Raw genomic sequence first — 23,949 nt, 5'->3', positions numbered from 1 at the left:
TTAGTTTGATAGCTGGTTGGCTCATCTCTACAGTAACAACATATCTCTGTTGAGACTGTCAAAATGTGCGTGTTGGTATTAGGTGAATGGAATGGAATGAAAACATAAAACTTTGAAATTTTTGTGTGTTGTAAGAAAATGTGTTCAATGTTTTGGTTTCATTTTGATTTTGCCATCTTCTTTTGACAGTCTCTACTCCAGTGAAATGAAAGACATAAAATCAGCTGATGAAATGAGCCAACCATATAGTTCAGCCATGCGTAAGTGACGTTTAAATATACTCAATAAACACACTTTACAATGTTGCATTTGCAGGTTGAAACAGTTTATTACGCAATTTTTTTTAAATTGGCAATTTATTTTTACAATTTATTATATGACAAATTGCGTAATAAATTGCCCAAACAGTATAAATTGCCAATTTGGTGTGTGTTTGAACCTAGTATAAGAATGAACTACAAGACGGACATCGATAATTGCGCGAGCTCCTACAGACATTTGATAACAAACAGACGGACAGTACAAAACTCCGGCGTTGAGCAGTGAAGACGCGTAAAGTAATGTATGCAAATAATGTTTTTTATGAATGTTTGTTTTGATGTCAATTTTTATTTTTATTTTGTTTGAGCAGTGAAGACGCGTAAAATAATGTATGTAAATAATGTTTTTTATGAATGTTTGTTTTGATGTCAATTTTTATTTTTATTTTGTTTAAGTTTCTTTATATTGTTATAGTTAATCCTGAAGACGGTTACAGTAGGTAACCGAAATATATTGAAAAAACTCAACAATTTTTGAAAATTTTATTTACAAAATTGGACCTCAAGCCGGCAAGAAAATTAGTAAAAAAAAATCTTTCTGATTTCTTTGTTGTTGTTATATGTTAAATTTCCCGTTTATGCTTTTTGTGTGTGTCGGTGTTGCACCTCGGCAAGGTCGTAGTGGATGCGAGTCGTTTGTCAGTGATTTGTCTAAGTCCAGGTCATTTGTATTTTTTCTTTTTTTTTGTCACTCTGTCCGTTCAGTGTGGCACATCAAACCTCTAAGCCATGACCCAAAGCTTGCCTGCCACACTGCCGCAAACAACCGTGATGAAGGCTTACTGTAAACCTCGTGTACACTGTAAACCTCATGTTCTGCTTGCACAGTAGCTTTAACAGTGGCCTTCACTCGAAGTGTCTCCCTACTATTATACTTGCTTTATCGCAGGATCCCACTTATGCAAGCGTTGCAGCTTTTATAAGGAACTCCTACGGTAAGCTAAGTATCCCCCCTCGTAATTGTTATAGTGGCACTGATCACAGCGAAAGTGTTCAAGCGATGTTGCCACTACAACGGTCGTCTGTCCTGTCAAAGAAAAGGAGCGAAGAAGGTGACAGAGATATTGAAACTAATTTTCATAATTTAAACATTTTAGTAAACTGAAAGAAAATAAAACGGAAAATTGGGCTATTAAGGTTCGGAATTCGGTACGAAAAACTGAAAAAAAAAAATTGTGGTAATTACGAAGAAATTTGAAAGGGAAAAATGAAATTAATAAAATGGGCTATAGCGTTTGTAAGAAGACAGGAATATTCTTAACAATTGAAGAAGAAGAAAACTAAGTATAAGGTAGAACAAAGGAGAAGTGGTAACAATGAAAAGTTACTGGGCTATAACGTTGGGCGCCATTGTTATATAACTGGCTGTTGGGGTAAGGCGGAGGTGGCATGTGGCATGCTGGCAAGCCCCTGCTAGCTCGTCGGGTGGGGTGAGTTTTTGCTCACCAGCCTTACCTACAGTTATATAAACAAATTTGAGTTCATGCCTAGGAGAGAAACATAGGGGATAAAGAGAAAAGCTGGAAGGGAAGGCCAGTCCGTGTCAGGTGGAGTCATCCCTCCCACTGTGCGTAAAACCTCGACGCATCCTTGGACGTCGCTGTGACTCCTAAATTTAGCAACGTCCCCTTAGCCTGACACATGTCCGTCCGTTAATGTCCTATGTCCCTAACCCGTCTTGTCTGTCATGGTAACCTCACATCCACGTCCCCTCTTAGGCACCCGTGCAACATCTACACCAATTAGATATCTATCTAGCCTGACATTATTTGGACTTCAACCCATACAAAGCGAGACCAAATGATCCAATGACCAAATGAAGAAAACAATCAGATTTCAAATGGAAATTTTACAATTAATTTATTTTATAATTAATTTAATTGAACTACAAATTCATGAAAATAAATCCAGACTAAAATTAATTGGAATCCAAAAAAATATCTATTAATCTAACTTATTACTAATACCTAACTCTGACATCAATAAAAATAAATAATAAATATATATATGTATGTATACATCTATTTATATGCGTGTGAAGCAAAAAAATACAAAAAAAGGTTAAATAAAAAAAGGAATAAAATAATAAAAATTTAAACCCAAGTTATGTAAAATATTATTACAGTTGTGACGTAAATTAAGAATCGAAAATAAAATTTTATAAAAGTAGCGAAATCGAAAAATAGCAATTATCGCACTGCCTCTGTAGTTTCGTGAAACCTCAAAAATAAAATCCTCTTTATGGTAAGGTAGATGTGTTTATACATATGTATATGTATATATGCAAATGTATACATAGTGTATTGTCTCAGAAATGTGATATCTTAAATATTAGCACTCACCGATCTTACCAGCAACGATGGCGCCTGCGTCGGAGGGGGAGGGTAGCTGAAAATTCAAGAACACATACATATGTATCATATACCTAAGAGACTTTATGTTGGAAGTTTTCCAATCAACTACCAATGGAAGAGGAGATATTTTGCTTTGACGTTATTCGGACATGCGGTCGCGGTCCGGATCAAAGCAGAATTTTCGTTCTTTTTTCTTGTGGGGACAGAAAATGTTTAATTAATTTAATTAAAAAGAAAAAAACAAAAAAAGTGGCTGAACAAAACGAGAATCTTGATTCCGTAGAGAAACACTGAAAAAAAACGTAATTTAGAAGGAAAGAATGTTAACCAGATAAAAATAAAAGCAAAAATATAAAAAATAAAACTTTATGAAAACTATTGAAAATGGAAGCAAGTAAACTAAAGATTATGAGTAAAGAGAGAGTGAGATAAATAAAGAAAAGACTAATGATCAGCAAATGAAAAAAAGAGGGAATTGTGATTCTTGGCAAAAAAAAACTAAATAAAACAAGTAAGGAAGGTTAAGTTCGGGTGTAACCGAACATTACATACTCAGTTGAGAGCTAAGGTGACAACGTAAGGGAAAATAACCATGTAGGAAAATGAACCGAGGGAAACCCTGGAATGTGTTTGTATGACATGTGTATCAAATGAAAGGCATTAAAGAGTATTTTATGAGGGAGTGGGCCATAGTTCTATAGGTGGACGCCATTTAGGGATATAGCCATAAAGGTGGATCAGGGTTGACTCTAGAATGCGTTTGTACGATATGGGTATCAAATGAAAGGTATTAATGAGTATTTTAAAAGGGTGTGGACCTAAGTTCTATAGATGGACGCCTTTTCGAGATATCGCCGTAAAGATGGACCAGGGGTGACTCTAGAATGCGTTTGTACGATATGGGTATCAAATGAAAGGTGTTAATGAGCATTTTAAAAGGGAGTAGGCATTAGGTCTATAGGTGGACGCCTTTTCGAGATATCGCCATAAAGGTGGCCCAGGGGTGACCCTAGAATTTGTTTGCACAATATGGGCATCAAACGAAAGGTGTTAATGAGTATTTTAAAAGGGAGTGGGCCTTAGTTCTATAGGTGGACGCCGTTTCGAGATATCGCCATAAAGGTGGGCCAGGGGTGACTCTAGAATTCGTTTGTGCAATATGGGTATCAAACGAAAGGAGTTAATGAGTATTTTAAGAGGGAGTGGGCCTTAGTTCTATAGGTGGACGCATTTTCGAGGTATCGCAATAAAGGTGGACCAGGGGTGACTCTAGACTTTGTTTGTACGATATGGGTATCAAATGAAAGGTGTTAATGAGTATTTTTAAAAGGGAGTGGGCCTTCGTTTTATAGGTGTTCGCCTTTTCGAGATATCGCCATAAAGGTGGACCAGGGGTGACTTTAGAATTTGTTTGTATGATATGGATATCAAATGAAAGGTGTTAATGATTAGTTTAAAAGGGCGTGGGGCTTAGTTCTATAGGTGGACCCCTTTTCGAGATATTGCCATAAAGGTGGACCAGGGGTGACTCTAGGATTCGTTTGTGCAATATGGGTATCAAATGAAAGGAGTTAATGAGTATTTTAAGAGGGAGTGGGCCTTAGTTCTATAGGTGGACGCCTTTTCGAGATATCGCCATAAAGATGGACCAGGTGTGACTCTAGAATGCGTTTGTACGATATGGGTATCAAATGAAAGGTGTTAATGAGTATTTTAAAAGGGAGTAATCCTTAGTTCCATAGGTGGACGCCGTTTCGAGATATCGCCATAAAGGTGGGCCAGGGGTGACTCTAGAATTCGTTTGTGCAATATGGGTATCAAATGAAAGGAGTTAATGAGTATTTTAAGAGGGAGTGGGCCTTTCTGGACCAGGGGTGACTCTAGACTTTGTTTGTACGATATGGGTATCAAATGAAAGGTGTTAATGAGTATTTTTAAAAGGGAGTGGGCCTTCGTTCTATAGGTGTTCGCCTTTTCGAAATATCGCCATAAAGGTGGACCAGGGGTGACTCTAGAATGAGTTTGTACGATATGGGTATCAAATTAAAGGTATTAATGAGAGTTTTAAAAGGGAGTGGTGGTAGTTATATATGTGAAGGCGTTTTCCAGATATCGACCAAAATGTGGACCAGGGTGACCCAGAACATCATCTGTTGGATACCGCTAATTTATTTATATATGTAATACCTGCCAAGATTTTAAGGGTTTTTTATTTCGCCCTGCAGAACTTTTTCATTTTCTTCTACTTAATATGGTAGGTGTCACAACAATTTTATAAAGTTTTTTCTAAAGCTATATTTCGCGTCAATAAAACAATCCTTACCTTACCATGTTTCATCCCTTTTTTCGTATTTGGTATAGAATTATGGCATTTTTTTCATTTTTCGCAATTTTCGATATCGAAAAAGTGGGCGTGGTTATAGTCGGATTTCGTTCATTTTTCATACCAAGATAAAGTGGGTTCAGATAAGTACGTGAACTGAGTTTAGTAAAGATATATCGATTTTTGCTCAAGTTATCGTGTTAACGGCCATGCGGAAGGACAGACGGAGGACTGTGTATAAAAACTGGGTGTGGCATCAACCGATTTCGCCCATTTTCACAGAAAACAGTTATCGCCATAAAATCTATGCCCCTACCAAATTTCAAAAGGATTGGTTAATTTTTGTTCGACTTATGGCGTTAAAAGTAACCTAGACAAATTAAATGAAAAAGGGCGGAGCCACGCCCATTTTAAAATTTTCTTTTATTTTTGTATTTTGTTGCACCATATCATTACTGGAGTTGAATCTTGACATAATTTACTTATATACTGTAAAGATATTAAATTTTTTGTTAAAATTTTACTTTAAAAAAAATTTTTTTTTAAAAGTGGGCGTGGTCCTTCTCCGATTTTGCTAATTTTTATTAAGCGTACATATAGTAATAAGAGTAACGTTCCTGCTAAATTTCATCATGATATCTTCAACGACTGCCAAATTACAGCTTGCAAAAGTTTTAAATTACCTTCTTTTAAAAGTGGGCGGTGCCACGCCCATTGTCCAAAATTTTACCAATTTTCTATTTTGCGTCATAAGTTCAACTCATCTACCAAGTTTCGTCGCTTTATCGGTCTTTTGTAATGAATTATCGCACTTTTTCGGTTTTTCGAAATTTTCGATGTCGAAAAAGTGGGCGTGGTTATAGTCCGATATCGTTCATTTTAAATAGCGATCTGAGATGAGTGCTCAGGAACCTACATACCAAATTTCATCAAGATACCTCAAAATTTACTCAAGTTATCGTGTTAACGGACGGACGGACGGACGGACGGACATGGCTCAATCAAATTTTTTTTCGATCCTGATTATTTTGATATATGGAAGTCTATATCTATCTCGATTCCTTTATATATGTACAACCAACCGTTATCCAATCAAACTTAATATACTCTGTGAGCTCTGCTCAACTGAGTATAAAAATGAACAAATTAATATGAACAAAAAAACAGGTGGGGCCAAGTTAGGGCCTAGTGACATTCATATATGTATTTATCTCTAGACACACATGTGTACATTTATACATATATTTATTAGCCAAAAATTAGGAAACTAAAAGCTTAAGAGGTTTTACATTAGGCTGACACGAAAATTATTTGCCAAAAAAAAATGTGAAGATAAATCAACTCAAATAAAAATAAACAGATCAAGATCAATTTACATGCGGAAAACTAAATCGTCTAATAGAAAAAACCAAATGTAGATATTATACCAAAAAAAAAAAAAAAAATACAAAAAAAAAACCTAAAAATTTTGATTAATTTTTGATCTCTGCTCAGCGGTGGCTCGAGACTTGCTCCTCCCCTTCGTCGATGCTGCACATATATCCTCCAAAAATCCTTCGGTGCCGATACAGGAGCGTATTTTCGTGGAGTCCGGCACCGTACTTATGCTTCCTCTTCTGCTTCTTAAATAATATCTAGCCGTTACGGTTTTGTGTGTGTGTGTTTTGGTCTTTGAGCCTGGCCTGCTCTGTGCCTATTCCTCAAGGGGGTCATGTACGTGCACTTATTTATTATTTTATTTAAATATTATTTTATTTGTTAATTTATGTTTCCGTTTATTCAACTTCAATTTTATCTTCAGTTTATTTAAATTTTTATAGTTATTTTTACATTTTTTTTACTTTGTCTCATTTTATTTAAATTTAATTTAATTTTATTTTAATTTTGATTTAATTTTATTTTAATTTTAATTTAATTTTAATTTAATTTTAATTTAATTTTAATTTAATTTTATTTTAATTTAATTTTAATTTAATTTTATTTTAACTTTAATTTAATTTTTGGGAAGTTTTATTTTTTTTGTTTGTATTTTAGTTTTATCTTAGGAAAATTTATTTTTATTTATTATTTAAGATATATATTCACAGTCTTATTTTGTTTTATAATTTTTTTTTATATGATTATTTTATTTTATTTTAATCTAATTTAATTTATTCACATGCGCAGGGGTTCAGACAAAGGGGCTTAACTGGACTCACTTAATCCTTTCCTGGTCAGGGTATTCAGGTCCGTTAGCACGGCTAACAAAAAAATCGAGACTTAAAAAAACTTTTTGGCACTTGAAAATAAACTTCCGCAGGCACTCCCGTAATTGTTCAAGTCGCTTTTAACATTGAAAGAAGCCGTTTGGTAATCGATCCCCATAACCCATAAGCGGAAAGTTTCTCGTTTATCCTTTTCCACTCAAAGACGAAGGATGCAATACACACAATCTCACATTGGCGGGATACGGTATCTACAAATTTACACGAACTATCTCCACATATACTGACAGATACATATTCGTACATCTCTATGCATGTGTTTGCTTCCACCAGTTACTAACCCATGTATACATAGCTCTGTTGACGTAAGCACACAGATATCTACGTAGATGTTCGAATATAATTAACCCTACATTAACCAACAGGCTGCCGCTACATAAGTTTGTAGGCAATTTCTAATAATTTATGGGTTCATAACTTTTTTGTTTATCCAAAATGCCGTGTTTTTATGCCAAAAGGAGGTCCCAATTTATTTTGGTAACATCGTCAGTGAAACTGTGGCCGATAGCTAATGAAATAGGCCATTATGAAAGCGACAGAATTGAAAGGGCTGAAGGTTAGGTTAGGTTGCGAGGGCTGAGCTGGACACTATAGTAACAGCTCACTACTTAGGCCACCGATGGGCCCATTGTAATACCCTATACGGTCTCAAAGAGGACCCCTACCCTACCTAAAGCGGGTCAAACCACTTCGTGGAATTTATGTATTTTGCTAGAGCCTTGACTTCATAGCTAGAGACCTCAGCAAGGTCATGTAGAAAAGGTTTCCCAAGGATGGCCAACCTACGCCTGCTAAGCACTGGACAATGACAGAGAAGGTGCTGAACACTCCCCTCCTCTTCTGTACATCTGCAGCTGTGACAGTATGCGAAGGTCGTTACCCCCATTCTAGCACCATGCGTGCCTATTAAACAATGACCTGTTAGAGCCCTTATCAGGGACGATAGAACTGATTTGTTTAAAATCAGAAGCCATCTTGTGCGCCCCTTGTCATATGAGGGCCAGGTTAGCCTGGATGTCTCACTCGATGATATGGCTGACCATTTCCAATTCTTATAATGCTTGTGTTCACACGAAGCCTGAAAGTGGCCATGGGTATGCCTACTGAATCATTTCCCGGACGGATATGGTCGGTGGTGCCTCTTCTGCCCAGCTCGTCTGCTCTAGAGTTGCCTTCAATATCCTTGTGCCCAGGTACCCATATAAGGCTGATACTGAAGTGCTGAGCCATCTCGTTAAGAGATCTGCGGCATTCCGTGACCGACTTTGCGTTGTCGACGAATGAGTCCAGGGCCGAAAGAGCTGAAAAGAAGACGGAAATTATATGGAAAAAAGGCGACACCACATCTTCAGGAAGGAGGCAGAAAAAGCGGTCGCAAATCAAACACTGCACAATAGAATACCACTGCACTGCGTAAAATCTGAAGGGGTGGTGAAAATAATTTTGCTTACATATAAAGAACTACCAAAAGTGCTTTCTTTTCATCGTTATTACAAAAAATTTTAGTCGTTCAAAAGACTTAATTTGTTTTGTTGATTTTCCGACAGGGTGGATAAATAATGAATATTTGAACGATTTCCCGTCATCCCTTGTCAAATTTGGTTTCGAGAGAAGAACGAACATCGACACTGATGATGGCACAACGCCGAAACCGCTTTATTTCGAGTCCAAATTTGACAAGGGAGGACGGAACATCGTTCCAATATACACCGTTCAAAATATATTAACGAAAACCCGAAAAATTACCCGTGGGTTTCTCCGAAACCTGTGGGTGGGATCCGTAGTATTTTTGCGCAGAACACCTTTCCGCTTATAAAAAATTACCTTGGGTGGGTCCAACACAGGTTTGGCGACCAAAACTATATCCGCGCAAAACACTTATGTTCACAATTTTTTTTGTGGGTATCACAACATTACAACGATCACATGAAAATCGCCCACTTCAACTTCAAATATCTCCGGACAGATATACAATTTTTCTTTTCCGCCTTCGGATTATTGTTGTCGAGGTCAATACGCGTCTTATGACACCTCTCTCGATATTTTTGGACGCGTATTAGCAGTGTCACGCTGTCGTATAGAATTACCAAAAAAAAAACATAAATTGAACATGCAACAAATATTAAAAAATAAAAATGAGTTGAAATTTCTGTAATTTCGGTGTTGCAAAAAGTTATGTTACATATCGTCGCCCTCTTGCAAAAAAATGAATGTAGATATCATAATGCTGCGAAATCAAGTATTAAAGCTTATTGCTTTCAAAAAATCTCTTCATATTTTTACATTTACATTAATTAAACATTAAAAAAGTGAAGCTTACTTTTATACGTGGTAATCGGGACTTTAATATAATCGGAGAATTGCAGATAAATGCTTCTGGCAAGAGGGCAACGATAAGATAACCTTAAATGCTGGGTGAATCAATTTTAATTTCACACTTCTACATGGTACATACACACATTCAAAACTACATAGCGCTAAGTCATATTCATTTAAATGAAGATGTTTATCGAAGTCAATTCATACATTGCGAATTTATAGTATTTGAAGTAGCGCCCTCTTCGGTTAACATTTTAGTGCACTGTAAAACTCACAAATGAGCTTCAGTAGCGGAATTCACCAACTTTTAACGATGTGACTTTGTGAAATTCGACCTAACGATATCCCATAGCCTTCCTATTTCAGAACAGGGCGTTTGGTAATTTAAAAATGTTAAGGTCAAAGATGCCGCCTGATATTTGTGTTTTCAATACCGAAAAAAAAATTGAGACATAACGTCAAATAGTTGCATGAACAAAGTTGCCGTGTATAACTTTGGTATGCAACTCCAAAGGAGAAGATGCCCAAAATCAGCAAATCATGCCTAACAGAATATCGAAATTTCCGGTTTTAAGTTTTTCAGTTGAAAAATTGCACATAAAATATTTACTACAAAATTTTTGATCCTTTTGTAATTTGGCTAAATTTTTCACTCTGTGGCAGCGCTAAGCATATATTTCTTACGTTCCAATGGAGTGTGATCTAGATACGGATAGAAATTTAACATGCAAATGCAACAACAAATTGATCAATAGATGACATTGTTGTTGCATTTGCATGTTAAATCTCTATCCGTATCTGGATCACGTTTCATTGGAACACGAGGATTGCCTTGAAGTAGAATGGTAACGACACTAAATCGCCTGTTCAGTCTTTTGATTTTGCTTAAATTTCAACATTGGTAAAATTTATTTGATTATTTTGGTAAACTGAGTGAAGGGTCTAAAAAAATAGCAAGGCGTTATTGTAGTAAGCTTTTTCGGATTGCTAGACGTTATTTTGGCAATCATAAGGGATCTCAGATGGCTCTCATTGACTTTTATGAAGATGCAGATGAATCGTCCAGTGCAATTACCAACAATTTAAAAAAAGTTAAATTTTCAACATATATTAGCATGCGGTGCAGATAATTGTTCAGTAAAATATGGCAAAAATAAGTCCGTTTTTGAACATTTACAAAATTTTATTAACCGGCGGAAATTAATTGCTGGACATTGTCTTATGCACATTTTGCATAATGCTGCAAAATACATTAGGGGGACTCATTAAAGCATATAAATTTATAAGGTGTAAAGTTATATCCATTTACACACGCTGTTATATGAACGCACCTAGTAATATTGACAAACTTAATTGTCGATCAGCTGTATTATTGCCAAAAAAAGTTTTTGATTGTTATACAAATTAAAAAATGCCAAAATTCAGTGAAAAACCAAAACTAAAACGTCTTTACTAAGATATTCTTGTAAATGACTTGCTGATGTTGGATTTGTGATGAAAATGACGGCTGTTATGTTTGCAAGGTTGCATTCCTTTGAGTTTATCGCGTTTACACCATGAAATCTGCGAGTAAATTTATACAAATTGTGTAAATGATTTTTCATACAAAATTTGACAGTTCGTTTACGCACTAGATAAATTTATACGTTTACACACTTTATAAAGCCTTTATAAGGTAAATGAGTCCCCCTATTATCAAGTTATTGTCTTACGATGTCGAATCTTCAGTTATCAAAGTGTTTGGTGAATTTTCATCCAGCGAAAAAGGAGTATCTTATTTAAAAAATATTTTCGATTTTCTCGAGGCTGAATATCAGAATTTTCTAGGGCATGTACTTACGAGGTTTTGTACATTATTTCCAGCTGTTGGCAGATTGTTACATAACTGGACTGGATTGAGAAAATATTTTATGGAACAAAATAGATTTGAAGTTAATCCTCTTGTCTTTAAATTTTAAGCCAAGGCAGTTTATTTCAACCGTTTACGTTAGCAGAAGCTTATATCTATTTTGTACATAATTTTATGAGTCTTTTTAATCAGAATATAAAAGTAATGAAAAAAATGATATAAATATTACAGAAATGTATAAAATTTTTTTAAAGCTAAAAAATGAAATAGCTAAACAATGAATTACATTACAGATTTTACGGATTTTACATTTACCAAAATATAAACAAACTTACTACAGACGAGCAATCATTATTTGAAAAAGCAGCTTATGAGCATGCGACAAGCGAAAGAAAAATTACTACTTCGGCAAAATCAACGTTTTATTTCGACGTCCGTACAATAAGGAAGCGTCGCACGCACTATTACCACACAGAACGGTCGAAAAATATGTGCATATGAATGAAAAATTTTCAGGTTGGGTTGAAGTTATCATGGTGGAATAACCAGGTGAAGTAAGCCATCAATTGTCTCGCTCTAAATTCTTCTTTGTTCTGTCATTCGGCCATCTGAAAATTCTTCACCAATGTTGTCCCCGACTGTTGTTTTTTTTTGCATTTTTCAGGAGTAAAATATGGTAGTTTTAGTATTTTTTTTTCCCATTAACCAGTAGGTGAATATCGATGGAATTTTACTGCTTATCAGAGTTTAAGTTTTTAATTCGATGCCAAAATATATATATATAGTGCGACAAAGCTGATGAAGAATGAAATCATTTGCTTTTTGAAATTAGAGATTTGCTATAATCAGTATTTCAAAATTTTTTCTTCATACGAGAATTATGCTTTCATTTCTTTAATTCTGCAATCATGCAGAGGAATAAGGATTTCATTAAGCACCGCATGCAATTGAAAGGAATGGTAAATCAGACTGCAGAAATAAATGTACTGAAATCAATGAGTGCACTCACACATTTTTGGTGTGTGAAGTGATGCATTCAGTGCCAATCACTTGCGTAAATAGTACCTAAAATAGTACGAAAAAATTTTAAGTTCCATTTTATGAAAGCTTAGTTTTAAAAATTGGTTGAAAAAGTTTTTATGAAGATAATTAGCGTGAGAAGAGTTAAAACAACTTGCTCAAGAGCATTAAGCATGACAATTTTAAAAATGTCGAGTTATATTGAAAAAAAGTATCATTCCGGCAAGTTGAACATTCCTGTCTTTCATATTAAATTTTTTTTGGAGTTGCTGATATAGTTATTTTACTAAGGCATATTTAATTAACCCTCGGAGCATATTTGGTGATTCATTGTGTTAGGTTTTCTAACAAATTTTGATCGCTTTTTTCGAAGGAGCCCTTGAAGTTCGCTCTCACAGCTTTAAAAAAATAAAGCTAAATGGAAAATAAATGGTTATCAAAATTTTTTTTGGAAATTTTCATAGACAAAGTGCAAAACCACCCAAATAACACATATCGCAAACCTAAGATTTTACAGCTCTGAACACCAGACACTCCGCTCTATACATAAGAATCATACATTTTTATACTCAGCTGAGCAGAGCTCACAGAGTATATTAATTTTGTTCGCATAACGGCAATCCGTAACGGCATAAACTAATCGAGATAGATATAGACTTCTATATATCAAAATGATCTGGGCGAAAAAAGAAATTCATTTAGCCATGTCCGTCCGTCCATTCGTCCGTACACACGATAAATTGAGTAAATTTTTAAGTATCTTGATGAAATTTGGTATGTGGGTTCCTGGGCGCTCATCTCAAATCGCTATTTAAAATGAACGAAATCGGACTGCAACCACGCTCACTTTTCCGATATCGAAAATTTCGAAAAAGAGAAAAGGTGCAATAATTCATTACCAAAGACGGATAAAGCGATGAAACTTGGTAGGTGGGTTGACCTTATGACGCAGAATAGAAAATTAGTAAATCTGCTTTTAATACTAAGCAACATTCAAAAACTTCAAAAAGTATTCCCACATTCAAATAAGTACTACTACTATAGGTTTGTATGCATTTGTATGTATATATATGAGCGCATTCTAAATTAATATTGAATTAGGTAAGCCTTAAAAAGCGGTCTTCTGACGGCAGGTAATGTTTCTTAAGAAATGAAAATGCTAGAATTTGTATTAAAGGTGAAGTCTCTGAATTTACATCGTTAGCATGCATGTTCAGGCAATTGTCAAATAAAAAATGTATTTAAATATGTTTGGTTACGCCTGCACTGTCTACAGCAGAACCATTAGCTGTTGGCTTGCTGGGCACTGCCGAAAACGGAACAATGCTAGCAGCACAGTCCAGTTAATATAATATGACAAACTCCACTCCAAATTAATACATTTTACATATGTACATACATACATACATTGTAAATTGCTCTGCGAAGCAATGAGAAGTCAAATTCATTTTAGATACATACTAGCATATACATACATACGTGCATATACACAAATTTATCCAAATTAATCTCATTTATTGCTTTTGCCTTTGCTAAAGGCTCTCATTAGTTTCACCTAACATTTACATTGTTTTACTCGTTGTTCAATCGCTAATCAGAGTGCACGGGCTAAATCGAACACGGCTGCATTTCAAATCGCTTCAATAAAATTTATACGCTTATTGGAAAATTGCATTTTTTATTAATAGAGACCACTCAATATATAGTTGCATTCGTTTTAATAATTTATCGCCACAACTACGACTAAAAGAAGCCAAACGGCTTTTGTTATGCCTTAATTGCCTTCGAAAAGGTCACCAGCTTAGAGCATGCAATGCTGGCTTATGTCGTTCGTGCGGCAATAAGCATCATAGCTTATTGCATCTACAACACTCCAACAAGCAGGAAGCCGCAAACTCGGATCATAATCCTAAAACATCATCGCAAGCTGCTTTACAACCGCCCATAGCTCTTTGACAGTAGTTTCCCCCTCTTCCTCAGTTGCTCAGAATATCAAATTTGATGTTGTGCTCTTGGCTACTGCAGTGATTGACGTCAAAAACAATGCCGGTACTTGGGTACCATGCCGTGCACTGCTCGACTCTGGATCGCAGTTACACATAATCACATCGCGTCTTGCTCAGCAATTACAGCTGCGTAGAACTAAATCGTCTGCATCAGTATCTGGTCTTGGTGACTCCAAGTTCCATTCCGATGGCTTCACCGTTGATATCAATCTTCGCTCCCAAACTTCCGAATACTCAACTCTTATTACTGCTTTGGTAGCTCCCAGCATAACGGATAATCAACCCAACATAGGCCTGAATATATCGTCGTGGAACATTCCTTCAAATATCCGACTAGCAGACTGTGAATTTTATAAACCCCAACGCGTTGATATGCTTATTGGTGCAAGTCTTTTTTATGAGCTCTTGTGCGTTGGACAAATTAAACTTGCAGCTGGCCTCCCAGTACTTCAAAAAACCAGGTTAGGGTGGGTAGTCTCGGGAGGTGACTGTCAATCAAAAACAGCAATGGCCTTGAATGCAATATCCTCAGCCGATGTAGAGGATGAAAACATGGTTCAACTTGATCAGATTGTTCGTAGATTTTGGGAAATGGACAGCTCTTGCTCCGCTGTTGCCAAATATACCAAAGAAGAAATGGATTGTGAATCCCATTTTAAGGCTAACTTCGTTAGACTACCCTCTGGGGATTATTCTGTTCGTTTGCCTATTAAATCAAATATAAGCCTGTTGGGGGAGTCATACTCACAAGCTTTGCGTAGATTTCTGAATTTAGAGCGTAAACTAGAGCGACAACCAACATTAAAGGCTCAGTACGGTGCTTTCATTCATGAGTACTTAGACTTGAAACATATGTCGTTAGTTAGCGAATCAAATCATAATCTTTGTAAATATTTTCTACCACATCACTGCGTTTTAAAGGAAAGTACTACCACTAAACTTCGGGTAGTATTTGATGGCTCGGCAGCCACGTCAACCGGGTATTCGCTCAACGATGTGCTCATGACAGGGCCTACCATACAACCCAAACTCTTTAACACATTATTGCGATTTCGAACATTTCCGGTCGCCTTGACAGGCGATATCTGCAAAATGTATAGATGCGTTCGGGTGGCAGAGTCTGATTCCTACTTGCAGTGCATTTTATGGCGCGATACCCTACGACACCCCATTCAAATTTTCAAACTTGATACAGTTACGTATGGTACTCGCCCAGCTGCATTTTTGTCAGTGCGATCAATGCATCAATTAGCGTTTGACGAACAGCACTCATTTCCTGTTGGTTCTAAAATATTGAAGAGAGACTTTTATGTCGACGATCTTATTACCGGAGGAGATTCTGTTCAAGAAGTTCGACAAATCATGAATGAAATAACTGAAATGTTTGCTAGGGGCCAGTTTAAATTGCGTAAGTGGTGCTCCAATAACTCTAATCTTCTTCGAGACATACCACCCGAAGACACCGAAACTCTCTTAAGCTTCGATGATGGAACTAACATCACTAAAACACTCGGTCTTACTTGGGATCCTGCCTCCGATTGCCTGCTGTTCACATTTACACCCACAAATACAGCAAAGAGAAACTGCAAGCGATCGGTGTTATCAACAATCGCTCGTTTTTACGACCCATTGGGTTTAATTGGTCCGATAATTTCAAGGGCAAAGATTTTCCTTCAGCATCTGTGGAGAGAACGACTCAACTGGGACGAAAGATTGCCCTCATCGTTGGACTCATCGTGGAATAGTTTGTATGAAGACCTCGTAAGCATACCTAAACTTTGTTTTCCTAGACTGTCTATCTTTACAAAACGAGTAGTTGAGGTTCATGGTTTCAGCGACGCAAGCATAGAAGCCTACGGAGCCTGTGTATACGTAGTATCTGGCAATGAAAAGGGGAAGCAGGTACATTTAGTTTGCTCGAAATCACGTGTAGCACCTCTCAAAACTCTCACAGTACCGAAACTAGAATTGTGTGGCGCAGCATTGTTATCGCAACTAATGCACGATATAGCTGAAATGAATGTTTACAATTGCCCCTTTTATTGTTGGTCGGATTCCGCAGTTGTATTAGCCTGGATCCGCAACGAACCATCTCGATTTCAAGTTTTTACATCCAACCGTATAGCACAAATACAAGAGCTGACGACAAAAATGGAGTGGAATTACGTGCCGACTAAGCTAAATCCAGCAGACATCTTATCAAGAGGTGCATCTCCTAGCGAACTAATAGAATCACCAATTTGGATGCATGGTCCAGAGTTTCTAGTTGATGGTCGAAACAAATGGCCATTAAGTTGTAGTGCAGTAAAGGAGCTCCCTGAACTTCGCAAGAAAGTACTACTGGCCGTCCCTCGGTTATCTGATATAACTTTGGAATGCAAATACAATACTTCGTTTACAAATCTGCAACACGTTTTCGCTTACATTTACAAATTCGTTCATAAGGCTCGACATCCAGGGTTGACAGTTGACGATATTCGTGGAGGGACAAAACTGCTTTTGCGCACAATTCAAATGACGAATCTTCGTGATGATTACAGTGCTTTGAAAAATGGTGAAGGTGTAAGGGCATCCAGCTGCATCGCGTCTCTCTCCCCATTTATCGACGATTACGGTTTACTCCGTGTGGGTGGGCGACTCCAAAAAACAGCTTTGGACTTCAATGCAAAACATCCTATCATGACGCCATCCGGTAACGCACGCACTCATCATGCACTTCCATAGGCGCAATTTACATGCTGGACCTCGTGCGCTGCTGGCTAACATTCGCTTGCAATACTGGCCAATCGGAGGTCGAAAAACCGTCTCGAATACTGTAAGTAAATGCATAATCTGCTTTCGAGCTAAACCGTATATAGCTGAACACATCATGGCGGACCTCCCTCATGATCGAGTTAATACATCGTATGTATTCATGGTCACAGGCGTTGACTTTTGTGGACCATTCTTTTACAAAAACGAAATACGTAACAAGCAGCCCATAAAGTGTTACATCTGTATCTTCATATGCTTCGCTACCAAGGCCGTTCATTTGGAGCTAGTTATGGATCTCTCTACAAAGGCTTTTCTAAATTCTCTCAAACGCTTCATTCTCACTCGACGTTGTCCTGCCAGAATATGGTCAGACAACGCTACCAACTTCGTCGGCGCAAAGAATGAACTTGCTGAATTGAGGCGGCTTTTTCTTAGCGATGATCATGCGAAGGCAGTACATGAGTTTTGTTTAGACAATTCTATCGATTGGCGATTCATTCCTCCACGCTCTCCTCACTTTGGTGGATTGTGGGAGGCAGCAGTAAAAACGGCAAAACATCATTTCTATCGAACAGCCGGAAATTCTTTGTTAAACTTTGATGAGATGCGAACGCTCGTATGTCACATTGCGGCAATCATTAACTCTAGACCTTTGTTTTCACTTTTAGAGCATCCCGATGATCTGGACGTTTTGACACCTGCGCACTTCATAGGAACGGCTCCTCTCGCCTTGTTTGACGAGCCTAACCTCACCGCTCTTAAATTTAATCGCTTAGATCAATGGCAGCGAATGTCATACTACCAGCAAATATTTTGGGCCCGATGGCGTGAAGAGTATTTAACTTTGCTACAACAGCGGTCGAAATGGCGTAAACAAAAAGCTGGCCTATATATCAACGACGTCGTTTTAGTGAAAGACGAAAATTTGCCACCACTAAAGTGGCCACTAGCAAGAGTCGTCAAACTTATCAGCGGAACAGATGGAGTATCGCGAGTTGCAGAGCTAAAAACTGCCACTGGGACCATCCGGAGAGCTATCAGAAAATTGTGCCCACTCCCGAAGCAAGATGAGGTTGAAAGCCCTGGCCTTCCAACGGGGGGAGAATGTTTGGTTACGCCTCCACTGTCTTCAGCAGAACCATTAGCTGTTGGCTTGCTGGGCACTGCCGAAAACGGAACAATGCTAGCAGCACAGTCCAGTTAATATAATATGACAAACTCCACTCCAAATTAATACATTTTACATATGTACATACATACATACATTGTAAATTGCTCTGCGAAGCAATGAGAAGTCAAATTCATTTTAGATACATACTAGCATATACATACATACGTGCATATACACAAATTTATCCAAATTAATCTCATTTATTGCTTTTGCCTTTGCTAAAGGCTCTCATTAGTTTCACCTAACATTTACATTGTTTTACTCGTTGTTCAATCGCTAATCAGAGTGCACGGGCTAAATCGAACCCGGCTGCATTTCAAATCGCTTCAATAAAATTTATACGCTTATTGGAAAATTGCATTTTTTATTTCGGCAAATTAAAATAGCCATCGAAAAGGCTCGTTGGCTACACAAAATAATTTTACACACCAAGTGCACCAGTAGGCAAAGTTTCTGCAATCCTATCTAATGGGGATTTCCTTTCATTCTTATTGTTACTTACTATTTTATAATGTAACGATCACTAAATTTGTACAAAATGATGCTTTTTCGGAAAATATTTTATTAAATGAGGACGCAAGCTTTCGGCAGAGCTGCAAAAATCATGCAATATTTATTGCAGAAAAGAACACCAACATGTCCACTGCCAAGAGTGGGGTAGGGTTTCATAAGTTTGTTTTATAAACTTCACCCTTAAATTGAACAATTGAAGTCTAAGCACTTCCGCAGTACTACTTTTAAAATTTTTTTTGCATACTGACGGCCCCCGCCGTACACACTAATTCTGCTTAACCGTTTCCCCAGCATTTTTTCAGAAAAATATACGTACTTATTCTCAGTACTAAGAAGTTGTTTTCATATAAACCAAAGTAGAAAATTATGATTCTTATTGTACGTTTTAGCACCAACAATTAAAGGACTTAAAGGATTCAATTTTTTTATTACTTCTAATCCTGTTCATGCCGAGTCGTTGTAAGACAATGCTTTGTTAACCGTGGAAATCTAAAACCCTCCTTAGCTAAGTAAAATAAATGCCGTATTAGTAATAAATATACAGACACATAATGGATACAATTAGTAAAAAACAAGTAAGGAAGGCTAAGTTCGGGTGTAACCGAACATTACATACTCAGTTGGGAGCTTTGGAGTCAAAATAAGGGAAAATCACAATGTAGGAAAATGAACGTGGGGTAAACCTGGAATGTGTTTGTGTGACATGGGTATCAAATGGAAGGTATTAAAGAGTATTTTAAAATTTAGTAGCGCCTCTACTATTGCTGCCTTTTATACTCTTTGATTTCCTCGTTGCATCTTCTAGGCGCTTCTGTTCTAGAATCTACTAGTTGGTTATATGCTATAATTATAACTACAGATGTACATGTATAGCTCTTATATGCGCGTGTGTTTGTGAGCGACACTTCCACAATTATAATTGCATATCTCAGATAAGATATCTGCATATGTTTGTGCGTTGCTTCTCCGCTGCGTGTACGTACATATGTGTAGACATAATGATTGATTCGTTTTTGTAGATATACAATGATTGATTTATGGATGTGCATACAAGGCGCTGCTTAGCATCGCCTTAGAGATGGCAGTACCCCTTAGTGTTGCTAATATTCGTAACACTGCTCTCCACCTAAGTCTGATCGTCCCGATCAGACAAATCTCCCGATCTAAACGCCGCTAGCATCTCCAAATGTGCCACTTTTCTACTCCGTGGTTTTCCAATGGTTTGTATGCGGTAGATGGTATCACTGATCTTCTTCACAACTTTGTACTGGCCTTCCCAACTGCACCGAATCTTGGATGGAACACCTTTCCGCCGGTGAGGGTTGTATAACAGTACCAAATCTCCCGCCAAGAAACCTTCCGAATTATTGTTCTCATCGTACTACTCATTACCCTGGTTCGTTCCTTCCCACTCTGTTGTTTGGCCAATGAACTACTTCGTAGAGCTTGCGCTTGACGGATTTACTTTGCATAATCAGTATCGTTCCGACGCTTCACAACAGTAGTGTGTCCTGGCTTGAAACCACCCTTGCATTCTTTCTACGAAATTCTTTCCTTCGTTTTTGTGCGTCCGTTAGGGCTTTTCAATGCCAGTGTTTCTCTCACAGGTACCTTCGGTTTTGATTTGTTTGACTTTCCTTGACTTTCGTGGTCTCTGTCGAATCTCCTTCACCAGCACTCGCTTACTGCTGAACCCTTTTTCCAAACATAAGTTAAGTGGCACATCCTGGCTCTTATACTGCATAATACTTCTCTGCATATCGATCCTGATGTCATAGTCAACTAAGAAATCCACTCCCAATATGACTTCATCAACGATCTCTGCCACAACGAATTTGTGTAGAACTATTACCTCCCCAATTAAGACTTTACATACCACTTCTCCCTGGACTTGGTTATACTCGCCAGTAATTGTACGCAATCTTGCTCCAGGTAATGGCTTTACTCTCCTGTTGACCAAATCAGATCGGATCAAGGAATGAGATGCGCCCGTATCTACAGTCAGTAAACGCTCCTTACCATCCACATTTCCTTTGACGGTAAGACTGCTCGGTTTCCTTCCAGTTTGCGAGATAGGTATCACATGACTTTCAATAGCTTGTGCAAGTTCTCGATCTTTACGTTTGACTCGCTCTTGTTAATTTCCTCCAGCTTTGCGTTTACGACCAGCCAAGTTGGAACTGCCATGACCGTTGCTGCAATGACGTGCAATCTGAATTGGGTTACCGCACTTGAAACACTTCATAACTCCGGCATTGTTTTGTTGTAATCCTTTCAGTGCTTCCAAAATTGTGTCTACCCAATCTGGCCTTTCCACTTCCACGCGATGAGCTTTGTATGCGGGCTTACTCAATAGGGAGGCAGTTTCCTTAGTCAATGCATGTGATACCGTTTCAGCAAATGTCAGCTTTGGGTTTGCGTATGTAGCTCGCTTCGTTTCCACGTCCCGTATGCCATTTATAAAACTCGAGCTTTTTACCCTCTCAGTGTATTCTACGGGTGCGTCTGCATTTGCTAGATGGGCCAGCCTTTCTACATCCGACGCAAACTGCTGTAAAATCTCATTCACTTTTTGGTAGCGATTTTGCAACTCAATTTGATATATCTGTTTCCTATGTTCGCTTCCATACCGTCGTTCTACAGCAGCCATCAATGCTTCATAACTGTTACGATCGTACTCTGGGATGGTCTGTAAGATCTCAGCAGCTGGTCCTTTTAAAACCACGAACAATGCAGCAAGTTTATCTCCGGCATTCCTGTTGTTCGCTGCTGACGTCTTCTCAAATTGGAGCTTAAATACCTGGAAAGGAAAAGAACCATCAAACGTTGGGGATTTTACCTTCAGAGTAGACGTTGCAGTGATTGAACGGTTCAATTGTAACTCCTGAATCTAATCTTTCAAAGCATCCATCTCGGCCTCCATTTTATCTTGTCTTTCACCAAAAACCTCCAGCTGCGATGAGAATTTTGTTTCCTGTGCCTCTAGCTGCGACGATATGCAATCCGCTTGTGCTTTCAACTGCTCAGCCAACTGAGATGTCATATATGTCTTCTGCTCTTCCAGTTGTGATGCTATATATGCCTTCTGTTCTTCCAGTTGGAATGACATATGTCCTCCCTGGGCTTCAATCTTGGATGTTATGCATGTCTCCTGCGATTCCAGGTGAGATGCCATATATGTTTTCTGTTCTTCCAGTTGAGTTTCCATCTTGGATGTCACTGTCGACGTTTGTGCAGATATTGCAGCTAATATCACGTTCAAGTCTGTACTCGTAACTGTCTGCGATGTTTCATTTTTCTCTTCAATTTTTGTTGTTGTCTCGTCGACATCGAGATGAAAGGCATACACCACATTAATTCCTTCTGCTTCCATTGTCTCTCGTAGCCGTGCCTGAAGTTCGAGTTTATATTCATATTCATATTTATTGAGTCAATGGCAGAAACCTTACTGACTAGATTTACAAGTTTGCAAATTAACTTAAAACTAAGCAACTAAAATTAATTAATTCAAGGATGAGATAAATTTTCTCAATAGTAAGACTCAATGCGTAACTTAAACAAAGGCCTGGGCATTGCAAAGTCAAGATTTAGTATTCTGGAAATTTTATTAAACTCTTCGAGACCTCTTGTGAGAGGGGCAAAGCTAAGGTAATTGGTTCTCAGAACTTCACCGTAGAATATATTATGAGAGCGTAGAGATCTACTAGGAACTAGAAAATTTAACTGCTCCAACAGAGCTGAGCAACAACATTAAATGTTGTACTGAGCGTCTGACATGCAGTGGCATAACATTTATAAGCATGCACCTGTTTATATAAGGTGGTAGGGGATTAACAAAATGAAGGGGTAGGAGGGCGAATCGAATGAATTTACGTTGAACCCTTTCAATTCTAGCAGAGTATGTGCTGTAAATGGGATTCCATATGATAGAGGCGTACTCTAATTTAGATCGGACTAATGAATTATACAATATACTCCTAGTGTATGGGTCCTTAAAATCCTTCGCATAACGCCGTAAAAAAGCTAAATTAGCATACGCTTTTGGTATAAGATAGTTAACATGGTTAACGAAAGTGAAACAAGAGTCGAAAATGACACCAAGATCACGAAATTCTTTGACCGAGGCAAGATATGTATTAGCGATATAGTATGTTGACGTAAGCGCACTTGTAGATCTAGAAAACGTTATATGCCAACATTTGCTACTGTTAAGTCTCAGATGATTATTAAAAGCCACACATTAAGAGCATCCAAATCTCTCTGTAGGAGCAATGCATCAGATACAGTGGTGATACGCCTAAACAGTTTTAAATCATCAGCATAAAGTAAATAATTTGAATGCTTTAAATATAAGCCGACGTCATTAATGAAGATAACAAATAAGATTGGACCGAGCATACTACCTTGTGGCACCCCAGAGGTTGCCAAAAACTCATACGACCTCATATTCTCGATTTCAACAAATAAAATTCGGTTTGTCAGGTATGACTTTAACCATGAAGAAAAGCTGAATGGAAACCAATGTACTCAAGTTTCTGAAGAAGTATCTTGTGGGACACTGTATCAAACGCCTTAGAGAAATCTGTATATATAGTATCAACTTGATACCCATCCTTAAAAGCAGAAACACAGTATTGCGAAAAAACAGCTAAGTTTGTCACTGTTGAACGACACGCAACAAACCCATGCTGAAATGGATCGATTATTCCTTTAATAGCAAAAGCCAACATCTCCTTTACTACTTTCTCAAACAGTTTTGAACAGGTTGATAGTTTAGAGATTGGCCTGTAGTTTGCTACCTCGCTCTTATTTCCAGACTTGAAGATTGGAGTAATAGAAGCCAATTTCCATCGATCAATGAAAACGCCAGTGGACAAAGACACATTAAAGATATGGCACAACGGCACGCATAGCGAACTACTACATTTTTTAACCAAAAAAGAAGACAGCCCATCAATATCTTTTTTTAAAGAAGATTGTAGGGACGAGATGCCAATAATAATATCTGATTCCGATACCAATAATGAGCCAAAGTCCAAGGAATTAGCTGTATCAG

The 23,949-nt window shown here is 37.6% G+C and overlaps 1 protein-coding gene across 9 annotated transcripts in view; it reads left to right on the top strand.

The window, feature by feature from the left end:
• Window positions 1–23,949, top strand: part of Indy (I'm not dead yet) — a 329,958-nt gene that overhangs the window by 122,304 nt on the left and 183,705 nt on the right. For 2 of the 9 annotated variants that reach the window (XM_067791198.1, XM_067791199.1), the window contains exon 2: window positions 11,723–17,179. The exons of the other annotated variants lie outside the window; for them this stretch is intronic. In XM_067791198.1, coding sequence (XP_067647299.1) covers window positions 14,828–17,179 — 2,352 coding nt within the window. In that variant the 5' untranslated portion in view covers window positions 11,723–14,827. Of the gene's footprint in view, window positions 1–11,722; window positions 17,180–23,949 lie in introns of those variants that run through there. 9 annotated transcript variants of the gene reach the window in all.

Source organism: Eurosta solidaginis, chromosome 5, assembly GCF_040869045.1.
Source record: "Eurosta solidaginis isolate ZX-2024a chromosome 5, ASM4086904v1, whole genome shotgun sequence".
NCBI classification, from domain to species: Eukaryota; Metazoa; Arthropoda; class Insecta; order Diptera; family Tephritidae; genus Eurosta; species Eurosta solidaginis.
The sequence above is the reverse complement of the archived record's forward strand: the minus strand, read 5'-3'. Positions and strand labels throughout refer to the sequence as shown.